This window comes from Macrotis lagotis, chromosome 7 (assembly GCF_037893015.1).
Source record: "Macrotis lagotis isolate mMagLag1 chromosome 7, bilby.v1.9.chrom.fasta, whole genome shotgun sequence".
NCBI classification, from domain to species: Eukaryota; Metazoa; Chordata; class Mammalia; order Peramelemorphia; family Peramelidae; genus Macrotis; species Macrotis lagotis.
Window position 1 is genome coordinate 44857302 of NC_133664.1, and position 23720 is coordinate 44881021.

The 23720-nt window shown below is 35.8% G+C and overlaps 1 protein-coding gene across 10 annotated transcripts in view; it reads left to right on the plus strand.

The window, feature by feature from the left end:
* TRAK1 (trafficking kinesin protein 1) overlaps positions 1–23720 on the plus strand; it is a 170385-nt gene that overhangs the window by 102101 nt on the left and 44564 nt on the right. For all 10 annotated transcript variants that reach the window (XM_074195888.1, XM_074195884.1, XM_074195885.1 and 7 more), the window contains 5 exons: positions 3450–3526; positions 14116–14232; positions 15794–15894; positions 18848–18956; positions 21995–22073. In XM_074195888.1, the coding sequence (XP_074051989.1) occupies positions 3450–3526; positions 14116–14232; positions 15794–15894; positions 18848–18956; positions 21995–22073 (483 nt within the window). The remainder of the gene's footprint in view (positions 1–3449; positions 3527–14115; positions 14233–15793; positions 15895–18847; positions 18957–21994; positions 22074–23720) is intronic.

The following is a 23720-nucleotide window of genomic DNA, read 5'->3' on the forward strand; positions in this document are numbered from 1 at the left end:
TGTTGACTTTAATTCATGGTTCATTACATTTCTCTCTCGTTTATATCTAATAAGAAATCTTTGATCAACAGCATCTTTAGTCTGGACTCGAAATTTGATCTTTGTAAGGAACTTTCCAGTATGTAAACCCCTTTTAGCAATGCTGATTGGCATCTATCCTGCAGTTTACAGTCTTTGAGCATTGTTTGGGTTACTGACAGTTTAAATGACTAGACCACAGTCACACAGTTAATATGTGTCAAAGATAGGTCTTGAACTTAATTTTCTCTGACTTCAAGGGTAGCTCTCTATCCACTATATCATGCTACCTAAATAGGAAAAAAAATGGCCTTTATGCATTTGAGTAAATAACTTTGCTTCAGAGAAAGGCACATTTTGTCTTCTGTTATTGGGTTAGATTTAGTTATTGATGTGATTGGAGATAACACATGAATGTCAGCCTAAACAAGTGGTATATACTAAATATCACATATAATAAGCAATTAATTCATATTGGTTGATTAATTGGAGGTACTAAGCGGTTTTGTTTTGTTTTGGTTTTTTCAAGACAATGGAGTTAAGTGACTTGCCCAAGGTCACACAGCTAGGTAATTATTGTATCTGAGCTCATATTTGAACTCAGCTCCTCCTGTCTCCAGGGCTAGTCCCCTCCATCCACTCTGCCACCTAGCAGACTCTGGAGGTACTAAGAGGCTAACTAATTTGCACAGCATCACACATTAAATATATGTCACATCCACTTTGAACCTAGTTCTTTCTGACAGTAGGAAGATCCCTAGTTATTAAGCCATATTGCCTTTCATTTCATGGCCAAGGAAAATTCAAGGATCTAGATGATGTGCTCAGGGTCAGCAACTTTGGTAAATATTTGAGTTAGGACTAATGCCCAGTTCTTTGGACTCAAGAATTTTAGTGATAGTCTCACTGACATGCTCGTTTACCATGCTTCATCTTGAGCTGTGCCAAGGTTTAATATCATGGCTTACCTTGATGAATAATTCATCTTATTCAGTGTATGAAAATCTGTTCCCAATTAGATTGTGGCATACTTTCAAGGGGATTTCACAGAGAATGACTTTTTAAAGTAATTTAAACTTGATTTCTTTTACACCAAATTAAACACCTTCAACCACCATCAAGAAGATCCATTGACTTATTCTTAATTGAAACTCTTGTCTGACATTAAGAGAAATAGCCTGCCTTGGAGCACAATGCTGGAGCAGGCCATTTAATCAGCCAAGCTAACTCCCTTAACAGACTGGTAAGTTTATAGTAATAAAAGTACTCACCAAAAAATGAAAATGTGGAAGATACATGAGCAGCTATTGCTCTTTAGTTCTCTGCTTTCATTTTCCTTCCATTAATTAGAACTCTCCCTGGAGGGTCAGATTTAGAATTGGCTTCAAGGTCACTCTGCCTCCTTCATCTTGAAAAATCATTCCAGCAGCTCTGCTTTCTCCTGGGTTATTCATTAGGATAATGTCTCCACTAGCATTTAATAAAATATTTACAGCTCTATCCTATTTCAGTAGCTAGTAATGCCTTTGACACTGACTTTGCGATGTGCTCCATTCTCAGATGCCTCTCTTGAATGATTTTGCATTTAGATTATTAGAAGAAGCTAAACTAAAGTTTAAATTCTTCCAGTCTTAGTTTATCAATCAGCATATAATAAAGGATTTCTATGTACTAGGTTTGATAGATACTGGAATTTCAAAGATAAAAATGAAGAGAGTTCTTCCCTATAAGGAATTTTCATCCTTTTGGGGGGGAGAATATATTTATATATGTATGTTATTATATATTCATATGTGAATGTATAAAAGAAGATAAATAGAGGGTAGTTTGGGGGAGATCAGGAAAGGTCTCATAAAAAAGGTGATGCTTATATCATCAAAGATTATACCCCGAAGGCCCTTAATCCATTTTTTTTTAAATTCTCTTCCCACTTCTTTCTGTATACTTTTTTTTTTGTTTTTGCAAGGCAGTTATGTTAAGTGACTTGCCCAAGGTCACACAACTAGGTAATTATTAAGTGTCTGAGGCTGGATTTGAACTCAGGTTCTCCTGACTCCAGGAGTGGTACTCTATCCACTGAGCCACCTTAGCTTCCCCCTGCATACTTTTTTTCTTTTTTAGATTTTTTTTTCAAGGCAATGGGGTTAAGTGGCTTGCCCAAGGCCACACAGCTAGGTAATTATTAAGTGTCTGAGACCATATTTGAACCCAGGTACTCCTGACTCCAAGGCCAATGCTCTATCCACTGCGCCACCTAGCCACCCCTCCCCTGCATACTTTTAAACAAAGAAAAAGAAAATTATTTCAATCCAAAACAAACCAAAAGCAATGTTTAACATGCATAGCTCTGTAAATGGAAAGTTCATTGTTGCATTTCCCCTCTTTTATTCTTTTTTTTTTTTTGGCAAGGCAATGGGGGTTATGTGACTTGCCTAAGGTCACACAGCTAGGTAAGTAAGTAAGTGTCTGAGGTCATATTTGAACTCAGATCCTCTTGACTCCAGGGTCAGTGCTCTCTATCCACTAAGCCAGGTAGCTGCCCCCATTCCCTCTCTTTTGGCAGATTCTTTCTGGAGGGAGGAAAAGTGAAGAATAATATTTTGTCATTGGTTGTCCCATTTAGTATATACCACTTGTTTATGCTGATATTCATGTGTTATCTCCAATCACACCAATAACTAAATCTACCCCATTAACAGAAGACAAAATGTACCTTTCTCTGAAGGAAAATTAGTTACTTAAATGCATAAAGGTCAATTTTTTTTTCTATTTAGGTAGCATGATATAGTGAATAGAGAGCTACCCTTGAAGCCAGAGAAAATTAAGTTCAAGATCTATCTTTGACACATATTAGCTGTGTGGCTGTGGTCTAGTCAGTTAAACTGTCAGGAGACAGATGCCTGTCTTCATCTTTTTTCCGCTCCTCTGCCTTTCTTTTCTCCTCCCTCTTTTTTGTCCCTACTTCCACTTCTACTGTGTTGTAATGACTTCCCAACTCATTGAAAAAAATATAGCTCATCCTCATTTGCAAAACGTTCATATTTCTTGTAGTTGAAAAGTGAAAAATGATGTTGAGTGATGACTTGATTTAAGACAGGTGTCATAATGATATCAGCAACTGAATAGATGGTGCAGTGATTAGAGCTCTAGGTCTGGAATGGGGAAGAATTAACTTCAAATATTGCTTATTACCTATGGGACTCTGGGCAAGTCAACCTCTGCCTCAGTTACCTCAACTGTAATTTGGGTTAACAATTGAGCATATCTCCTAGGGTTGTTGTGAAGATCCAATGAGATGATGTTGTAAAAACACCAGCAAATAGTAGATGCTAAACAAATGCTTATTCCTTTCCTCCCTTGCTAATTATTCAGTAGTTCTGAAGTTGATGCCCCAGGTAAAGGTTTCATGGTCTTTTGTTTGTTTGTTTCAGTTTTATGTGCTGAGAGAGTGGGCCAGATGACTAAAACATACAATGACATAGATGCTGTGACACGTCTTCTTGAGGAGGTAAGCTTCTCTGGAGTCTTGGGTAGGAGCTATTTGTACTGAAAACTTTTTGCTTGTTATGTCAAATTGTACATGGGATGGGGTGGGTTGAGGGGCATTGATTGTATCTGTTGTTGTATGTGTTTCTTGCTGCTTAGTAAAAATGAGAAAGAAGTAGAGATCTTTTGGGACCCAAATTCTGAATTTTAAAAATTGAGATATTAATTATAAAGGCATTTTCCCCAACACTGATTATAGATATATGAATAATTTTCTCTATTTCTGAGAGTCAACCATGAGCAGAAGAGGGATGGATGCGATTGAGGATCAGTGAATCACACAGAAACACACACACTTACACACATACACACTCTACAATGATGACTTTTGGAATTGATTTAAGGCAAGATTTTTAAAAAAAAATTTATTTATTTTTAAAAGTTTATTTATTTATTTTGAATTTTATGATTTTTCCTCTAATCTTTCTTCCCTCCCCCACCCCCACAGAAGGCAGTCTGTTAGTCTTTACATTGTTTCCATGGTATATATTGATCTAAGCTGAATGTGATGACAGAGAAATCATATCCTTAAGGAAGAAAAATAAAGCATAAGAGATAGAAAAATTACATAATAGGGTAATTTTTTTTTAATTAAAGGTAATAGTCTTTGGTCTTTGTTCAAACTCCACAATTCCTTCTCTGGATACAGATGGTACTCTCTATCGCAGATATCCTAAAATTGTGCCTGATTGTTGCACTGATGGAATAAGCAAGTCTAACAAGGTTGATCATCACCCCCATGTTGCTGTTAGGGTGTACAATGTTCTTCTGGTTCTGCTCATCTCACTCAGCATCAGTTCATGCAAATCCTTCCAGGCTTCCCTGAATTCCCATCCCTCCTGGTTTCTAATAGAACAATAGTGTTCCATGACATGCATATACCACAGTTAAAGGACATTCACTTAATTTCCAATTTTTTGCCACCATAAACAAGGCTGCTATAAATATTTTTGTACAAGTGATGTTTTTACCCTTTTTCATAATCTCTTCAGGATATAGATCCAGTAGTGTTATTGTTGGATCAAAGGGTATGTACATTTTTGTTGTCCTTTGGGCATAATTCCAAATTGCTCTGCAGAAAGGTTGGATGAATTCACAGCTCCACCAACAAAGTATTAGTGTTCCAGATTTCCTGCATCCCTTCCAACATTGATCATTGTCCTTTCTGGTCATACTGGCCAGTCTGAGAGGTGTGAGATGGTACCTAAAAAATGCTTTGATTTGCATTTCTCTAATAATTATTGATTTAGAACAGTTTTTCATATGACTATGGATTGCTTTGATTTCCTCATCTGTAAGTTGCCTCCAAGGCAAGTTTTGAGAGTCATCCCTGACTCCATTGCATTGGGAAGTACACAACAGTTGCTAAGGAAGAAGACCTGGATTTCAGTCTACTTGCCAGTGGGTAGTTATAGGCAAGGCAAATCACTTAACCATTCTGAGCTTCAGTTTCTTCATTCATAAAGTGGGGATGATGCTGACACATGAAATTTTTGAAGAAAATTTTTGGTCAGCTTTGGTAGCTGTACATTCCCCACTCCAATTCCCCACTCTAATGGGGTACATCACTTTGCTCAGCTATGATTTTTTGGTTTGTTTTTGTTTTTGTGCAGCTATATTTACCTAAAATAAAAGAACTGTAGGAAACTATGAATTCTATGTAATAATTAGCATTTCACAAGTTTCTTAGAATTAAAAAAAATTCTTCCTTTTTCTCATAATCCTAGTCTCTCATTTACATTATAGTTTAATACAAAATAATTTCTTGAATGATGTGTCCCCTCCCTTTATTTATTTGCTTATTTGTTTATTTTTAAAGAGATAAGTACAAATCATACTAGATAGTTGTAAGGAAGAATAGAAATTCCTTTTTTCTTATATTAATTTCTTACTTTACCCCCATTATTTATTTATTTTTATTATTTAAATTTTTTTTTAGGCTTTTGCAAGGCAAATGGGGTTAAGTGGCTTGCCCAAGACCACACGGCTAGGTAATTATTAAGTGTCTGAGACCAGATTTGAACCCAGGTACTCCTGACTCCAGGGCCGGTGCTTTATCCACTGAGCCACCTAGCCACCCCTCCCCCATTTTTTATTAAAGAATATCAAAGCAGGTTTTGTTCCTTTCCCTAGCAGAATTTAAGAGTTTATAATGCAATTTTTTTTTTTTTAGTGTTTTATTTCTCATCAGTCTCAGGGCCCTCTCATCCACCACTTCTTTTCAAATTAGCTATAAAAATTTTATCGTTCATTTTATTTCTTTCACCAGATGTTAGAGGGAGGGCTTACTGCAGCTTAGAGCTCAGGCCAAAGTCCACTACCTTCCTTTCAGGAATGGGCACTTTGGTCTTTTCTCTGAGTCCTAATGTGCAGATTGTAATGTGCTAACTCACATGAGCTATCTTTGTACAACTCTTATTAAAAAACTCTTCACCTCTCCTTCCCCCCACTTCTTTTTGCCATTTCTCTTGGCCTGGAGAAGCTGTGATTTTTTTTCCTTCTTTGCTCTGGCTGAGGAGGTAATATGTATAGCCTTGAATACATTATCACCAAGTGACTATATTTATTCTCTTGATTAAAGAGAGGAGACCAATAAGGAACTTCTCAAGGAACTTATATTTTAAGAAGATCTATTGATACATTAGAATGTACTGTACCTAAAAGAGATCAAGTTTTTTCATATATAAATATATATATATATATACACACACACACACATACATACACACACATTCCCAGCACTTGAACCATAGTGGGTGACAGATCAGTCACTAAATGAATATGGGGTAAGCTAGCAAATTATTCTAATGCTATTTCCTTATCAAATAAATCAATTAACAAATATTGATTAAGTATCAACCATATATCAGTCACTGTATTATGTGGTGGGGATACTCACTGACAAAAAGGGTGCTTCCCATTTCACTCATTAGAGAAACCAATGAGATAATTCATATGCAATTACCTTGTGACAGTAAGGCGTTTTTTTTTTGTTTGTTTTTTTGTTCACAACCCTGTCATTCCAAATTCCCACCAGGGTAGAAATGTTTGATGTGCTGCTGCCTTGAATGAGATCTAAGAGGAGCACATCTATGTCAGGAAATGGAATTCAACACCTGAGGTGACACTCAAATTATTGGTAGGTTAATGGATTGACCAGAGCTTAAATTCACTCACAGGCTGTATTTGGATAGTGTAGTAACACTATTAGCACTTAGTGTAGTAGCACTATTAGTATGATGCCCAAAGGTCCAGACTCTGAAAAATGACATCAGAAACTGATAAAGAAACATTTCGATCAAGGGTTCTTTGTGATAAATAATACAACCAGTAAACATAAACCTATTGAAATAGACTTGAGATAGATATGTGCTTGGATTGGGTAAGAAAAGTTATACATGGAGAAGAGATTATTTCAGATGTCCCCCATTTTTGTGACCAAGGATAGAAAGTGATGGATTGTTAGACCTTTAGGCCACATAGACTAAGGAAGTAGAGATACTAAGAAATTAGCTTAGTTTCTTTGAATAAGTATAAAAAGATCTAGGAATGTGTGTGGCTTGGTGAGTCTGTGATTTAATTAATGTGAATAATGTCTCCATTTCTTTCTGTGCTTCTGTCTCTCTCTGGGTTTCTGACTCTGTGTCTCTGGGGGTATCTCTCCCTCTTTATATATATTTTATGTTATACACACACACAAACATATGCACAATACTTAATACTATGTCATTCAATATAGATCACTTCTCATTGTTTGATTATTTTTTTAAGAAAGATTTTATTTATTTTGAGTTTTACAATTTCCCCTCCATTCTTGCTTTCCTTCCCCAACCCCCCCACAGAACACATTCTGTTAGTATTTACATTGTTTCCATGGTATACATTGATCTCAGTTGAATGTGATGACAGAGAAATCATGTCCTTTTTTTTGGCAAGAAAATGAGGTTAAGTGACTTGCCCAAGGCCACACAGCTAGGTAATTATTAGGTGTCTGAGACTGGATTTGAACTCAGGTATTCCTGACCCCCAGGGCCAGTGCTCTATTTACTCGCCACCTAGCAGCCCTGAAATCATATTTTTAATGAAGAAAAATTAGATATGAGATAGTAAAATTATATGATAAGATAATGTTTTTTTAAATTAAAGTTAATAGTCTTTAGTCTTTGTTCAAACTCCACAATTCTTTCTCTGTATATAGATAGTGCTCTTCATTGTGGATAACCCAAAATTGTCCCTGGTTGTTGCACTGATGGAACGAGCAAGTCCATCAAGGTTGATCATCACCCCCATCTTGCTGCTAGGTTGTACAGTATTTTTCTGGTTCTGCTCATCTCGTTCAGCATCAGTTCATGTAAATCCTTCCAGGCTTCCCTGAATTCACATCCTTTCTGGTTTCTAAAAGAACAATAATATTCCATGACATACATATACCACAGTTTGTTAAGCCATTCCCCAATTGAAGGACATTCACTTAATTTCCAATTCTTTGCCACCACAACAGGACTGCTATGAATATTTTTGTACAAGTGATGATTTTAGCCTTTTTCATCATCTCTTCAGGGTATAGATCCAGTAGTGGTGCTGCTGGATCAAAGGGTAGGCACATTTTTGTTGCCCTTTGGGCATAATTCCAAATTGCTCTGCAGAAAGTTTGGATGAGTTCACAGCTCCACCAGCAATTTATTAGTGTCCCAGATTTCCTGCATCCCTTCCAACATTGATCATTGTCCTTTCTGGTCATATTGGCCAGACTGAGAGGTGTGAGGTGGTACCTCAGAGATGCTTTAATTTGCATTTTTCTAATAAGTAATGATTTGGAGCAATTTTTTGTATGACTGTGAATTGCCTTTGCATATCATTTGACCATTTACCAATCAAGGAATGGCTTTTTTTTAAAAATTTGACTCAGTTCTCAGTATATTTTAGAAATGAGTCCTTTGTTAGAAATACTAGCTGCAAAAATTGTTTCTCAATTTACTGCATTTCTTTTGATCTTGGTTATAGTGGTTTTGTCTGTGCAAAAGCTTTTTAATTTAATGTAATCAAAATTATCTAGTTTCTTTTTAATGATATTCTCCATTTCTTCCTTGGTCATAAACTACTTCCCTTTCCATAGATCTGACAGGTAACGTACTCCTTGATCTTCTAGTTTGCTTATAGTATTGTTTTTTATGTCTAAATCCTGTGTCCCTTTGGATCTTATCTTGGTAAAGGTCTAATCTCTGTTTGATTCTCTTATGTGCCTTTTCACACATACTTCAGAATTTTTGTACAAGACTTGGGAATCATAGAACCAAGAATCACAGTCGTAAGGGATCTTTAGCTATTGAGTCTACTGTAATCTAAGATAGTAGTAGAATTGGGGAGATATGAGTTAACCACCCATGCTCTCACCAAGATCATCCAAAACTGTTGTTAGCAAGGAAATTTTTTTTTTTTTGTGAGGCAGCAGGTTAAGTGGCTTGCCTAAGGTAAAATTTTGCCCATGTAGATTGATTTAGGACCCAGCTGGAGTCCTTTGAGCAAGCAGTTGGGAGACGGCAACTGCTTTTTAATCTCCTTTAAAAAAAATAAATCTTAGATACCATTTGGATTGTTCACCTGCTGCTTCTAATTTTGGTTTTATGGCCATGTATTCCTCATCTCCATTTAGGTATAGCTTCAGTTATCTAGTTCTTGTCACTTTTCTCACTGCTGCCTAGCACAGTGAGATTCCTGCTTTACTTGTGTTAAAGTGCTTGTCTCTTGTCTATTAGAGTGACCTATGAACTTGAAGTCAGAAAGATCTGGTTTCATAATCTCACCTCAGAAACTGGTGATTCTGGGCCAAGGGTGAGTTCATTTGGTGTGGTACTATGATGGCAGCCACAGGAGGGACTCAAAATTAATATACCTAGGAGTTTTTTAGGGATCAATTAATTATTTGTTTGACCAAATATATTGGCAGGCTAATTTTTAAGTTGATAATTTTGTATGGCTCACAAATGATGTAATGAATATTCAAATAACCAGAAAAATGGTTCCTCACCTCTGTTTAAGGCAATAACTTAGCCTCTCTGATCTTTTATGTTGTCATCTCTAAATTGGGGATAATCTTTCCTCGAAATTCCCCAAGGGTTGCACTGCTCAGAAGAGCTAATATATATGAAGTGCTTTGCAGACTTTCAGGCTTTCTGTAAATGTTAGTGATTAATATTACATTGCCCTTTAGATGGTTTGTAATCTTGATTCTTCCTAAGAATGTGATGTTTTGTAGCTATTGGGATTTCTGAGAGAAGATTAGTACTCAGCAAAGACAAGGCAGTAGATAGATTGGGCTTAACTTATTGCCACTCTGCAATGTTGTTCCAGTCTATAATATGAATATGCCACCAAGACATGGCCTTTCATCTATCTGTCAAAATTTAGACTCTGTGTTTCTCATCTCCTTTGTTTACAGTGAGTTACTGCTTCACTTCATTGGAGTTTGGGTGTTTATACTTAGGGGTTCAGTCATCTTTAAATAAGTGCAGCTGGAGCACCTTGAATCATAAGGGAATTATTTGGTTTGATCTTTACATAGGACACATTTTGTGCCAATGGCAGCATCTTGGATGATAGTATGATTCCTTATTTGTCACTCTCCTGCATTCCAATACCCAATGGATTGTGATCTTAGTACTGTCTTGTGTCATAGCGACTTGCTTGGAAAAGATACTTTTTTTCTGACCAGCGCCTTCAAGGCTGCATTTTGTTCTGAGTTCTGAGATGCTTTTTAAAAAAAAAATCAATAAATGATAAACACAGAAGAATCTTATTTTCTTCCTCTCTTTATAGTCAATTTTCCATATGACCATAAGGTTGTGGTCTGTTGTAGAAAGTCATCACCAGAAAGGTTGCCTGTTTCTTTCTCATGTTTCATTGAAGATACCTTCTATACATGCAGAGACTATTCCTCTAAAGATTTTTTTAGTGAAATTTTAGTGCTTACTAGATATAGAGGCATATAGTTGGTAGTAGTTGATATCTTCCTTGGCTTACATCTATATAAAAAAGTAAAACATGGCCTGTGATTTTTTTTTTATTTTTAAATTTGGGAGGATCTTTCTTCTTTCTTTATTTGATTAGACTTTACCACTTTCTGACTTCATCTTCTAAAGTTCCATCACCACTTTTTTCTACATTAACACACCAAATTACTTGGTTCCCTTCTTGTGGCTGCTAAGGAAAGATCATTGTAAAAATAAAAGCCTATTTCTTCTACATTGTATCTGTTGGTTGTCCTATTCTTGTTTTTATCATTTGTAGATGGTCTTTCGGAGGGGAATAGAAAAATAAAACATTTATTTAGTGCTTGCTGTGTGCTAAGTACTTTTCAAATATCAGAACAACCTTGTGAGACAAGTATTATCCTCATTTTACAGTTGAAGAAATTGATACAGAGAAAAACAAAAGATTAATGTAAATTTATTTTGAAAATAAAAATGAATTCCTTAATTATTTTATACTGGAAGCATATCATTCAAATTTTGATTTAGCCAAGGTCACTGATATCAGTAGGACTTGTCATCTTTCTCACTTAAAAAAATTAAAAGGAAATATGAATGGAGAAAATAGAAGTAATAGCTTTGTTTAAATACATGCAGTTGGATTTCTTGTGGTCAATTGCATGTAGCTTCTTATCAAATTCAGACATTTTTCTAATTTGGTCTTCAGGTTGACTTTTGTCCTTTCTAATCAGTAATCTGAGCGTGTACACAGACAGCTTATTCTGAAATTATTGCTATGTCCTTGACCATTTGTTTCCTTTCTGTCAAATTATTGCCAATTTAATTTTTTATGGTTGAGTAATATGCTCAACACACCCAGTGTTTTTTAACTTACTTCTTAACAAAAGAATTTATAATATACAACTGTGAGTCTGCCAAGTAGTCTGCCTCTTATTCGTTAATGCCAAACCAGGTTTTCCCCTGAATTTTTTGAGTCATCCTTCCCAGGGCATGAAAGTCACCAACTATCAGGGTGAATGCCTGTAAGATCTTGTCATTTTCTTTATAGACTTTCTCTATTTCTTGATCTTCTAGAATTAATGTTGCCACAGACCTTCAACTCCAATACATTAGAAGAGTTTCTGCCTTTATAGTTTGAAATTCCACCCTCGATGCTTACTATCTATTTGACCCCCTTAACCTCCCTAGGTCTCAATTTCCTTATCTGCAAAATGAAAGGTTTGGGCAGAGATTCCTTTCACCCTACATCTCTGATCCTATAATCATTTTCATAGATGGCCTCTTTTTTTCCCTTTTTTAATTTTATACATCTCATCTACTGTTCTTTTATATACATGTATGTACAAGCCAAGATGACCAAGTATCTTGTGAGAGGATGTTTCTCATTGGCTTTGGGTTCACAATGAAGTCAACTGTGCCACTATTTTTATTTACTTTTCGGGGGGGGGACAACCTTTAGATATAGATATAAGGGCAGCTTCTTTCTCTTTTGGTTTCATGTATAATAAGTAAATTGTCATGGGTATGAGCCAGTCCTTCCCAATAATGCTGCTTCATTGGTCCATTGCCCAAGGATTATACATTAAAAACATCAAAATTAAAATTCCTGATGTAGGTAAAGAACCATTTAATTTTTAGCTCATTCTGTAACTTTTTCTGCTACTTTGCTTTCTTATAGTTATGGAAATGGGAGCTTAAGGGACTATATTTATCTCATTCCTCAATAGTTATGATTCAAAAAATTTAAGGCTACATAAAATGAGATTCTTATATTTAAATAAATAAAATGAGATTTATATTTAAAAGCCCAATGCTTGATGCAGTAGATACTTTTTCTCTATTATTAAGTGCTTATTCCCTTTCCTTATTGCCTGAAATCCCTTTGTATTTAGTCTGGGGGGGGGAGTACAAGAGAGGCTCAATCTGGTAGTTGAAGTCCTTGCAGCTTCTGAAGGGCTGTCTAAGTTGATGCCCAGCTGTCATCTTGAAACCACCATCGTTGATTAAGACCTTAGGGGAAATTTGTGGTGGGTGGCATTTTTCCTTTGCTTAATTGTTTTATCCTGGGAGCATATCATTCAGTTCAGAATTAGTAAAAATTACTAAAATAAGTGCCTCTGCCTCCCCCGGGGTGATGTCATTTTTCTTATTTAAAAATTGTAGTGTGACTATGGACAGACTAAGAGTGAATCTTGAAGCTTTGTTGATTTAATTGCCCTTCCAACTTCTAAGGCCACCAAATATCTTTTTATGTTTACTTTTTTGTTTATAAAAGAAAGATTTTATTTATTTTGAATTTTACAGTTTTTCCCCCTAATCTCCCTTCCCCCCCCCCGAAGGCAGTCTGTTAATCTTTACATTGTTTCCATGGTATACATTGATCTAAGTTCATGTGATGAGAGAGAAATCATATCTTTAAGGAAGAAAATTATGTTTACATTGTATGTGCCAATTTAGATATGTTGTCTCTGCCCTTAGAATGTAAGCACCTTGAGGGCAGGGACTGTTTTTCATTTTGATGTTTCCCCTTCACTTAATATTCTGCCTAATATTTTAAGGATGTAATAAATGATTGTTGATTGATTGATTGATTCTCTTGAGTTTAGCTATTAGAACCCACAGTATTTCCAAAATGCAGATGTGATATGCCAAGTTTCCTTCTGTATTGGCATCTGTCAACTGGACATTTGTATTTAGCAACTGCTTGTATTATGGGCAGCCTTTCTGTATAATTCTCGGTGGCTTTATAAAATTAACTATGTTCCCAAGCATTTATAGCAAATTTCTATGACACAAGCAAGTACAATGATCACAATCCAATAGGTATTGGATTGAAGGAAAGTGATAAGCAAAGAAACATGTCCAAGTGGCCTCTGTTTGTGGCCATATGAGCCTCAGAAATGTAATCATATATTCTTAACAATTTTTGTTTGAACTGACACTGTATGTAGCCTGATCATTTGTGGGAAATTGAGATTTTTATTGCTCATCTCATTTTAAATATTTTCAGAAACTCATGAAATCAAATGACTTGAAGTTGAAAATAAAATTCTTAGGTTGCCTGAAGACATATCAGTTCCCCCAAATAAAGAAAATATTAAGAATTATACTGACAAAAATCTTAGTATCACATGCTGTTTATATCCTTTGTCCATGTCTTTGTGACAGAGCTTGACTGCATTTGAGCAAAAAAAAAACTCCATTTGGTATGAATGCTGTCACCCCCATAGAAGTTATTAGCAGAAATCCAATCCTCTGCAACAAAAATAGATTTTCCAATTGATCTCAAAACCTCCCTTTCATTTTTATGTCTCAGGTAGAGAGATAGATGACACCTTTTCTGTATAACATGTAGGGATCTATTTATGAGGTATTAAATAATAGAAATGAACAGTGAATAATCAGTTGTTATTTTAATATAGGATTCTCTTCCCCTCCCATGCTTTCACAAAACTCTTATTTTGGGGGGAGGAGGAGGAAGAATTTTGGGAGGATTCAATTCTAGTGACTAAGTGAGGGAAAAGGTGTTGCATCACATTCTCTTCCCTTTTGTCTCTGACAGAAAGAGCGGGATTTAGAATTAGCTGCTCGCATCGGCCAGTCGTTGTTGAAGAAGAACAAAACTCTAACGGAGAGAAATGAACTGCTTGAGGAGCAAGTAGACCATATCAGGGAAGAGGTAAGGCCATCAAGAATGAAAAGGTCCAGATAGATGGCCAGTTATTAAAACATTATGGTAGAATGTAAGCTGCTTGAGGGCAGAGATTTTCTCATCTTTACATTTATTTGTATCTACAGTGTCTAAACAGAATGGCAGTAAACTCAAAAGAAGGATGAGAGTCACAAATTTAGAGACATCTCCACTGTAAATGTTCATGTGAACTCTTTGCCTGAGTTGTGGTAGAACCTTTCAAGATTTTATTGATCTCATCAATCAGTCAAACATATTATATTTTGACTGCAACATAATGATGTTATTTTGGTCTTCTTCAAGAACAAAGGACACCAATCAACAGTTACTAAGGAAATATATTGTATGTTATAATATATTATGATCTAATGTATAGTCCCATATATTATGGTCCAACATAATACTATCATATATCATAATGAGGACAAAGACTTTCTTATCTTTGCTTGTGTATCTATAATGTCTTGGCAAAAAAAATTAATTAGTACATAGAATATTTTTAGATTGATCGATTAGTCAGTGGTATATTTTCAACCCTACCCCCACCATCATCTGATCACATTATTGAATTTGTCCTCCATATTTTTATTGGGCTGGAACCAGTGACCATATTTTTATATAATTATAACTTCAGGTACTGTGAATTTGAACACATACAGTCACTTCAAAGATTAGTTATTCACACTAATTGGGTCTAGCTGTATGTCAAAATCTGTCATTGCCTTTTTTTGCTCTCTGCTAATCTTAACGTAAGCAAAAATAAATTCAAGTGAAAGGTGTTTCTTAAATTAGATCGACTTTCTCTCCATGAAATTCGTTAGTTGTTTTTAGGGAGGCATTTGTGGCCTCTTTGTATTCCTGCTGGAGGCCTTTCTTGTTCCCTCCCCCCAGCAATTCTCAAAAGTTGCTTTCTATCTCCTGTGTATCTATCTTGAATATATCTATAGTTATTCCTTCTACATCATAACTTTCCCTGTTGTGGTTTTGCTATATTGCAGGTGGGCCAAAGAAATTAAATGAAAAGTTTTGGAGTGTTTTGTGAAAGCAATGACCATCAGATGACATGTGAAGGCCAGCAGATGACATAGAAAAAGTGTAGAAATTCAGAAATGCGTAAACTATATGTTTAATATTCTATAATATTAACATATTTTTGTCTTTTAATACATAATAATTCAGATTCAAAGGGAAGGCCAAAAAAATTTTACATAGATCTTCCAAAATATGGGAGCACTGGATCCCTAACCCCCACGATGTGGAAGGAATAACTGTAATTATACTGTAATTTCTGTCATTGGAATGTAAGCTTGAGGGCAGGGACTATTTCTGTTTTTTCTATGTATCCTAATGCTTGGTATAGGGAGGGGCCCATATTAAGTAGTGGATCAATTATGTATAGATAAGGCTATTGGTTTTGACAAATAGTATATTGGGGAGGTATAATATCGATAATTTGATAATATGGAAAATTTGAGTATATTTTGAATATGTCCCTGAAAGCATCTCTCCTGCTAAATGAGTGATCCCTGTAATACTTCTCTCTATTCAGGTATCTCAATTGCGTCATGAATTGTCTATGAAGGATGAACTGCTTCAATTCTATACCAGTGCTGCTGAAGAGAGTGAGCCGGAGTCTATCTGCTCAACACCGTAAGTTAACATCTTGACCCTGGAACACAAAGCTGACAATTTACCTTTGATATTTTGAGGGAAGCAAGGGGTGAAATCAAATTCATTAGTAAAAGGGTTATTTCAGGCTGAAGGACTGAGGGAGGTCTCTTGCTTCTAACATCTAGTCATAGAACCTGGGTTTAGATCCCATGTCTACCAAGCCCTTAATCTCTTTGGGCCTCAGTTTCCTTATCTATAAGATGAGGGGGCCTGGGGCAGCTAGGTGGCACAGTGGATAGAGCACCAGCCCAGGAGTCAGAAGGACTTGAATTCAAATACATTCTTGAATACTTAATAATTACCTAGTTGTGTGACCTTAAGCAAGTTAACTTAACCCCATTGACTTGCAAAAACCAAAAAAAAAAAAAGATGAAGGGGCTGGACTAGATGATCTCTGAAAGTTCTATTTATGATTCTGTGATTGAACTGAATTATTATTGAGGCTTTGGGGGTATAGAACTAAGACTATATAATAGATATTTGTTTCTTTTTTCTAGGATATATTTTTAAGTAGAAATGTTAAATATGAATTTGGACTTTTATATTACACCTATGATTTCATTAATATAGTAAACTCTTAAGTGAAGAAACTGTCTATCGCTGCTCCTGGCTTTCAACTTAGAGTCTTAGAAAGTGTTCTGAAAGGTTAATGGATTTGCATATGGTCCTTCAGCCAACATGTGTCAAAGCCAGCTCTTTATTCAATGTACAGTTCCATGTTTCCTCTCTAATGTGGAATAATCCTTGAATATAAAATGAACAAGCTTAGCCCATGAATGAATGGCACCTGGGGCCAAATAATTAGTTTCTAGAAATGCCCATGTTGTGAAGCAGCATAGCGATGACATGATTGCCCCTCAGGACCACAGTCAGGGTTTTCATCTGTCCACCTGATCTCTTGGCAGCCAGACCCTTGATTATTCTAGATAATTGCAGAGCTGTTTGCTTCAGGTTATGGGAATCTCAGAACATTAGCTATATTAGTGAAACCCAGATGAATTACAACTTTAGGAAGGAGGGAAATATTGAGACTTCAGTATTTACAAGCCTGTACATAAAAATGTATTGATTTATGATGAGGAAAGGAATGGTTATTTTTATGCCTGAAGATTTCTTGAGATAGTATTTGTTACTTTTTAGTTGAAATAATTATTTTATTTTATTTTTTATTGCTTTTTGAATTTTACAATTTCCCCCATCTCGCTTCCCCCCACCCCCCACAGAAGACAGTCTGTCTTGACATTGTTTCCATGCTATACATTGATCAAAATTGAATGTGATGAAAGAGAAATCATATCCTTAAGGAAGAAAAATAATGTATAAGAGATAGCAAAATTACATAAGATAACGGTTTTTTTTAAAAAAAATTAAAGGTAATAGTCTTTGGTCTTTGGTTTTTGTTCAAACTCCACAATTCTTTCTCTGGATACAGATGGTATTCTCCTTCACAGATACCCCCAAATTGTGCCTGATTGTTGCACTGATGGAATGAGCAAGTCCATCAAGTTTTATCACCGCCCCCATGTTGCTGTTAGGGTGTACAGTGTTTTTCTGGTTCTGCTCATCTCACTCAGCAGCAGGTCATGCAGATCCTTCCAGGCTTCCCTGAATTCCCATCCCTCCTGGTTTCTAATAGAACAATAAGTGTTCCTTGACCACAGTTTATTAAACCATTCCCCAATTGATGTACATTCGCTCAATTTCCAATTCTTTGCTACCACAAACAGGGCTGCTATGAATATTTTTGTACAAGTGATGTTTTTACCCTTTTTCTTGATCTTTTCAGAGTATAGTTCCAGTAATGGTATTGCTAAATCAAAGAGTAGGCACATTTTTGTTGCCCTTTGGGCATAATTCCAAATTGCTCTCCAGAAAAGTTGGATGAGTTCACAGCTCTACCAACAATGTATTAGTGTCCCAGATTTCCCACATCCCTTCCAATATCGATCATTGTCCTTTCTGGTCATATTGGCCAGTCTGAGAGGTGTGAGGTGGCATCTCAGAGATGCTTTAATTTGAATTTCTCTAATAATTAGTGATTTAGAGCAATTTTTCATATGACAATGGATGGCTTTGATTTCCTCATCTGTAAATTGCTTCTGCATATCTTTTGACCATTTGTCAATTGGAGGATGGCTTGTTTTTTTCATAAATTCGACTCAGTTCTCTATGTATTTTAGAAATGGGTCCTTTGTCAGAAATACTAGTTGTGAAAATTATTTCCCAATTTAATACATTTCTTTTGATCTTGGTTATAGTGGTTTTGCTTGTGAAAAAGCTTTTTAATTTAATGTAATCAAAATCATCTAGTTTGTTTTTAATGATGTTCTCCATTTGAGATAGTATTCATAAAGGCATGGTGTCTGGTACATAGTTGATAATTAATAAAGGTTTGTTCACTTCCCTTTTCCATTGGTAGAACCCTCCTTTGTGATTTGCTAAGATAGTGAGAAGAAAAATAGAAGTAGACAGCAGATTAACCTCCCTCTGCCTTTTCACTGCTATCTTTTTTTTTTATCACTACCTCCTTCCCTTCCCACCCATGGAACCATCTCCCATAACAAAGAATAAAAAAGAGAGCAAAAAACATTTCAGTAAAACTAGCCAATGTCTCCCTAAAATCCCTGATATATTAACTGTTACATACCTGTAGTCCCCCACCTTGGTAAAGAAGTTAGAGGAGGTACTTTCTTCTGTAACTTATTTGAGGTTAAGCTTAGTCTTGGTTTACTTGATTTTCTTTAATGAAGCTTCATTGTTTTGTGGTTGTATTCATTATGTGTGTGTGTGTGTGTGTGTATATACATGCTGTTTTCTGATTTGATTTTCTTTGAATCAGTTTGTATAAGTCTTCCATACTTCTCTGCAGTCATCATATTCATTGATTCTCATAGTGTGGTAATATTCCATTATCTTTTTTTTTCTAAAACAGGTTGAAAAGAAATGAATCTTCATCTTCCGTCCAGAATTATTTTCATCTGGATTCTCTTCAAAAGAAACTAAAAGACCTTGAAGAAGAGAATGTTGTACTTAGATCAGAGGTGAAGTCCTCCCTCCCTTTATCTCCTTTCATGAGGGTGGTAGCTCTACTTTCCTTATCTTGGGAAGGTAGATACTGTATGATCTTGTACATAGTCACTAAACCAAGTCTCAGAAAATCATCTAAACATCACTAAAGATAATTAGTCATCTTAAATACTTCACTAATAATGTCATCTGTTATTTGTCTGGTTTATTAACCTCAGACTCATTGTAGCATGGAGGTACCTCCGATTTCTTGAAAGGTGTGCAAATTTTTGCAGATCCTGTGCATCTAGAAAGACCCCAAGTTGTGACTGAGTGATAGATAAAACCGTGCCATTTTTGTTCAAGGAGGAGCCTTGTCAGTAAACCTGACAACCTCTTACTGGAAGCCTTTTCTTCTCCCCTGAATTGCTATGCTATCTCCTTGCTCAAATTTCCCTGAGTATGTGGTGCTACTTCCTCCCATCCCAACCAGTAGAAAGGTTCTTTGATGGCTTGGACTATGGAAGTGTTTTGTTGTTGTTGTCGCTGCTTTTTTAATTTTTGTCTTTATATCCCCCAGCACCTAATATGATGCTTTGCAATTTATTTTTTTTTAATGGAAGCTCCCAAGAAAGGAAATGCCTTCTTCATTGGTAATTGTTTCATAGTTTGTAATTTTAGAGTGCTTCTTGGGGTGCTGAGAGATTAAGTGATTTTCCCAGGATCACATAGACAGGATGTCTTAGAGGAGGGACTTAGACCCAAGTCTTCTTGAGTATGAGGCTTCTATCTAAGATTGCAAGTTGCCTCTCACATGTGTGCCTCACTCATAGTAGCTGTTTATTAAATGTTGATTGTATTGTTCTTTTTTGGTGTTTTACAATGTGTACGACACTTTCCACCCATTATCTTTTTTGATACATAAAACAACCTTGTGAGACAGGAAAAGCAGGTATAGTTATCTCTATTTTATAGATGAGAATCTGAGATTGAGAGGTTGAGACACTTTGCCAGGGTCACCCAGGTAAGTTCAGAGGGACTCATCACCACAAGGTGGCTACCAGGTGATGAGTTTTTTTTAGTCATAGAAACTCATGAAGATGGATCCCATGTGAAAGGGGAGTTTTGATGAATCTCTGGTTAATCAGTTGGTGGAAGAGTTTTTATTAAAAGCCTACTATTTGCCAGGTTACTGAGTAGGAATTTTGTTTACAAATACAAAGAAGGAAATTGGTTCCTACTGACAATGGGGGAGACAACAAATTCATATAAAATTATGAACAACACAAACATGAAATTAATAAAGATACACCTTCACATACATATGCCATATCTCTATAGATATACAGAATGGTGCCCATGTAAAAAAAAGCATCCTGTGGAATATTATTCAATTCCAGAAGAGAGTAACCATGTTTGGTTCTGGCCTGAGTCATGAACTCAAGGTCACTTTCCTCATCAACTGGTAGAAAGTATATATATTTCTAAGTGAAAGGAAAGGTCAGTTCTACATTCATTTATTATTCCTTGGATGTTTAGCATAGAAACATGCAAAAATGCATCTTTTAGCAAAAAAAAAAAATCTGCTCTCTAGAATTGGCTTTTAAAGAGTTTAGAATCTGATAGAGATAAAGACTCTGTAAACATTTATTGAGTGAATACTCTACTAAATGCTGGAAATCTCAGCAGAGAGATAGACCGTGACTGCTCTCAAAGAACTCATATGCTAATGGGGGAAGACCACAAAAGGGAGTTGAAAAGTAGAGGTGACAGGAGGAGGGAGGAAAGGATAGACAAAGTCCTGTGGAGATGAGTCAGTGATATAAACTGGAGAGGAATGAAGTATGGAACTCTTTAATATAATATGGTATATTATAATATGACAAGAACAGAGCACTTTGATGATATATAATATATAATGCAATATAAAATATATTATTCCACTATTTTAATATATGCTACATTATATGACAAATATAGAGTATTGTGATGATGATATAATGTAACATAATATATAATATTATTAGACTATTTTAGTATATACTGTATAATAAGACAAGTACAGAGAATTTTGGTATATGTAATATGATAAATTATATTATTCCACTATTTTAATATTTACTACATCAGAATATGGTAAGGACAGAGTGCTATGATGATAACATAATGTAACATAATTTATAATATTTTAGACCATTTTAGTATATACTATATTATAATATGACAAGTTACAGAATAGTTAAAAAATAAAGGATGGAGGAAAAGCCATCAGAGCAAGTTCAGTGGTAGCTTTTCCCTTGTAATGTTTAAGGAGAAATGGCTAGATCTGGGTGCAGATTTCATGATGATCATTTGATCAAGAATTTTTAATCCCTTCTGCTGGTCAGTAAGCATTAATAAATATCTACTATGTGCCAGGCCTGGGTGGCAAAGACAAAAAGGAAATGGTCCCTGCCCTCAAGGAGAAGTGTCCTGAGACATTTCTCCTGCCCATGAATTTTTACATATTTGAATTATGTCTAATTTCAATAAATGTACATATATGAGATGAGACTGTATAACTAGGTTATCTATTCCACATCCTTGGTAAAGAACATTGAATTTGGGGCCAGGATGCCAGGTTCAAATTGCAGTTCTACCACTTAATAGCTAAGTGACCTTAAGCAAGTTGCTCATCTTTCTCCCTGGCCTCAGTCACCTCATCTCTAAATGAAGGGGGTTGGTTTGGATGATCTCAAAACTCCCTTTTAAGCTTGTATCCTTTTAATTGTTTGACTCCTAGTGGTTCAATTTTATTATCTGTTCTCTATTCAATAAAAGTGCCTTTGTGATGCATTCACCTTTGGTGGGGGGTGGGGGGAAGAAGAGAGGGATTTTGCTGACTCTTTAATGTAGGAAGATCCATAGATAGGGAAATGTTATAGAACTGTTCTCAAAAATGATACTAAAAATGGCAGCCAGGGATTTTCTCAATGAGCCCCCAGATTGGTAGTTTTGTACATCTATGTTTGACAGACTACAACAGTGAGCAGCTAAGTCATAACCATGGGATATGTGATTCTATTTTGCACAGGCTTGCCAACTGAAGACCGAAACGATCACTTACGAGGAAAAGGAGCAACAGCTTGTTAATGATTGTGTCAAAGAGCTGAGTATGTATTTTTCTCTGCCTTTTATCCCTTATCCCTCAACATCTGCTACCACCCTATTCAGTGATATGCTTCATACATTGAACCAGACATTTTCCCTGTGCATCTTCTTGTTGCTGTCTGCTTCCATTTCTAAACACATTGGATTTGCCCATTCCCTTGGGGAATGGACTTACAAAATAATACGGAAGGAAGTCTATTTCTTTTCCTGTTTCTAATAAATATGTGTTAGGTGATCAGTTCTACTGCCCTTTATTTCTCTCTTATTTAATTATAACGTCATCTTTCTTTTGGAACTTTGAGGAATCAAGTGGAAAAAGGGTAGGATAAATAGCAAAGGAACCTGCCCTACAAAGATACGTGAAAGCAATACTTAGAAGCAATTTACTTTGGAATATGTCAGACCTTTTATCCTTGAAAAACAAATATCATGTGAACTTTTATTTTCACAAGTTTCCACCATTAGATAAGCAAGTGAGCAGAAAGTGTAGATGAGCAAGATATATGGGCCCTGCCCATGTTTAATGACCAGAAACCATGACATTTTATACAGATTTTAAAGACCCCTGGGAAATTTCTTAGTACCCATTAGATATAATAATAATTGTAAGGATGATAACAATTTACAGCTAGTATTTATTTTGCACCTACCATTGCTGGTACTCTATTAAATGTTTTACAAATATTTCATTTGACTGTTACAACAATTAAGTGCTATTTTATGGTTGAGGAAACTGAGGCAAACAGAAGTTAAATGATTTGTCCAGGGTCAAATGGCTAATAAGTATGCCTTTTCCTCCTCTTCCTTTTTTCCCCCTTTCTTCTTTTCTTTCTATCTTCTCCCTCCTCCTCCTTCTTCTTATTGTATCAGGGTTTTAAAGTAAATTTTAGAAATGGGATCTTTTAACGAATGTTAAAATCTTGATATTTTATGTGAGTTGTGTGTTAGAGAGTTTGATGGTGAAAAGTGAAGTGATTGAAATGAATTGGCTGGATGCTGTAGTTTATGGAGTAATGGACTTGAGGTCAGGATGAGTTGAAATCAGACACTTAACTGTGAGACTCTGAGCTCATGACTTATCCTCTCTGGTCCTTAGCTATTGGATGAATGAGATGGACTTGATGACTTCCCAGGTCCCATCCCACACTATGATTTTGTAATAATCATGCTAGGTTCATTTGGGGCAGTGTGGTAAGCTCAGATAGCTAATTAGTGAAAAATTGTAAGTAGAGCTGTGGATTCCTCTTTCGCAGGTCTGTTTCTTTTCTACCACAACTTGGTGGATAGAGCTGGGCCTGAATTCATCTTCCTGAGTTCAAATCTGGCCTTAGACATTTGCTGCCTTTGTGACTCTGGGCAAATCACTCTACCCTATCTGCCTCATTTGCCTCATCTGTAAGATGAGCTGGAGAAAAAAATGGCCAACCACTCCAGTATCTTTGCCAAGAAATCCCCAAATGGGATCACAAAGAATAAGGCATGACTGAAAATGACTCAACAATAATAACCTCAACATACCATGCTTTCTTTCATTTATTCTTTATGATGTAGCATCAGACTTGAAGTTAGAAGCCTATCTCAGATACTTACTAGCTAACCTTGGACAAGGCTCCTAATCACTCTCTGCCTCAGTTTCTTTATTTGTAAAA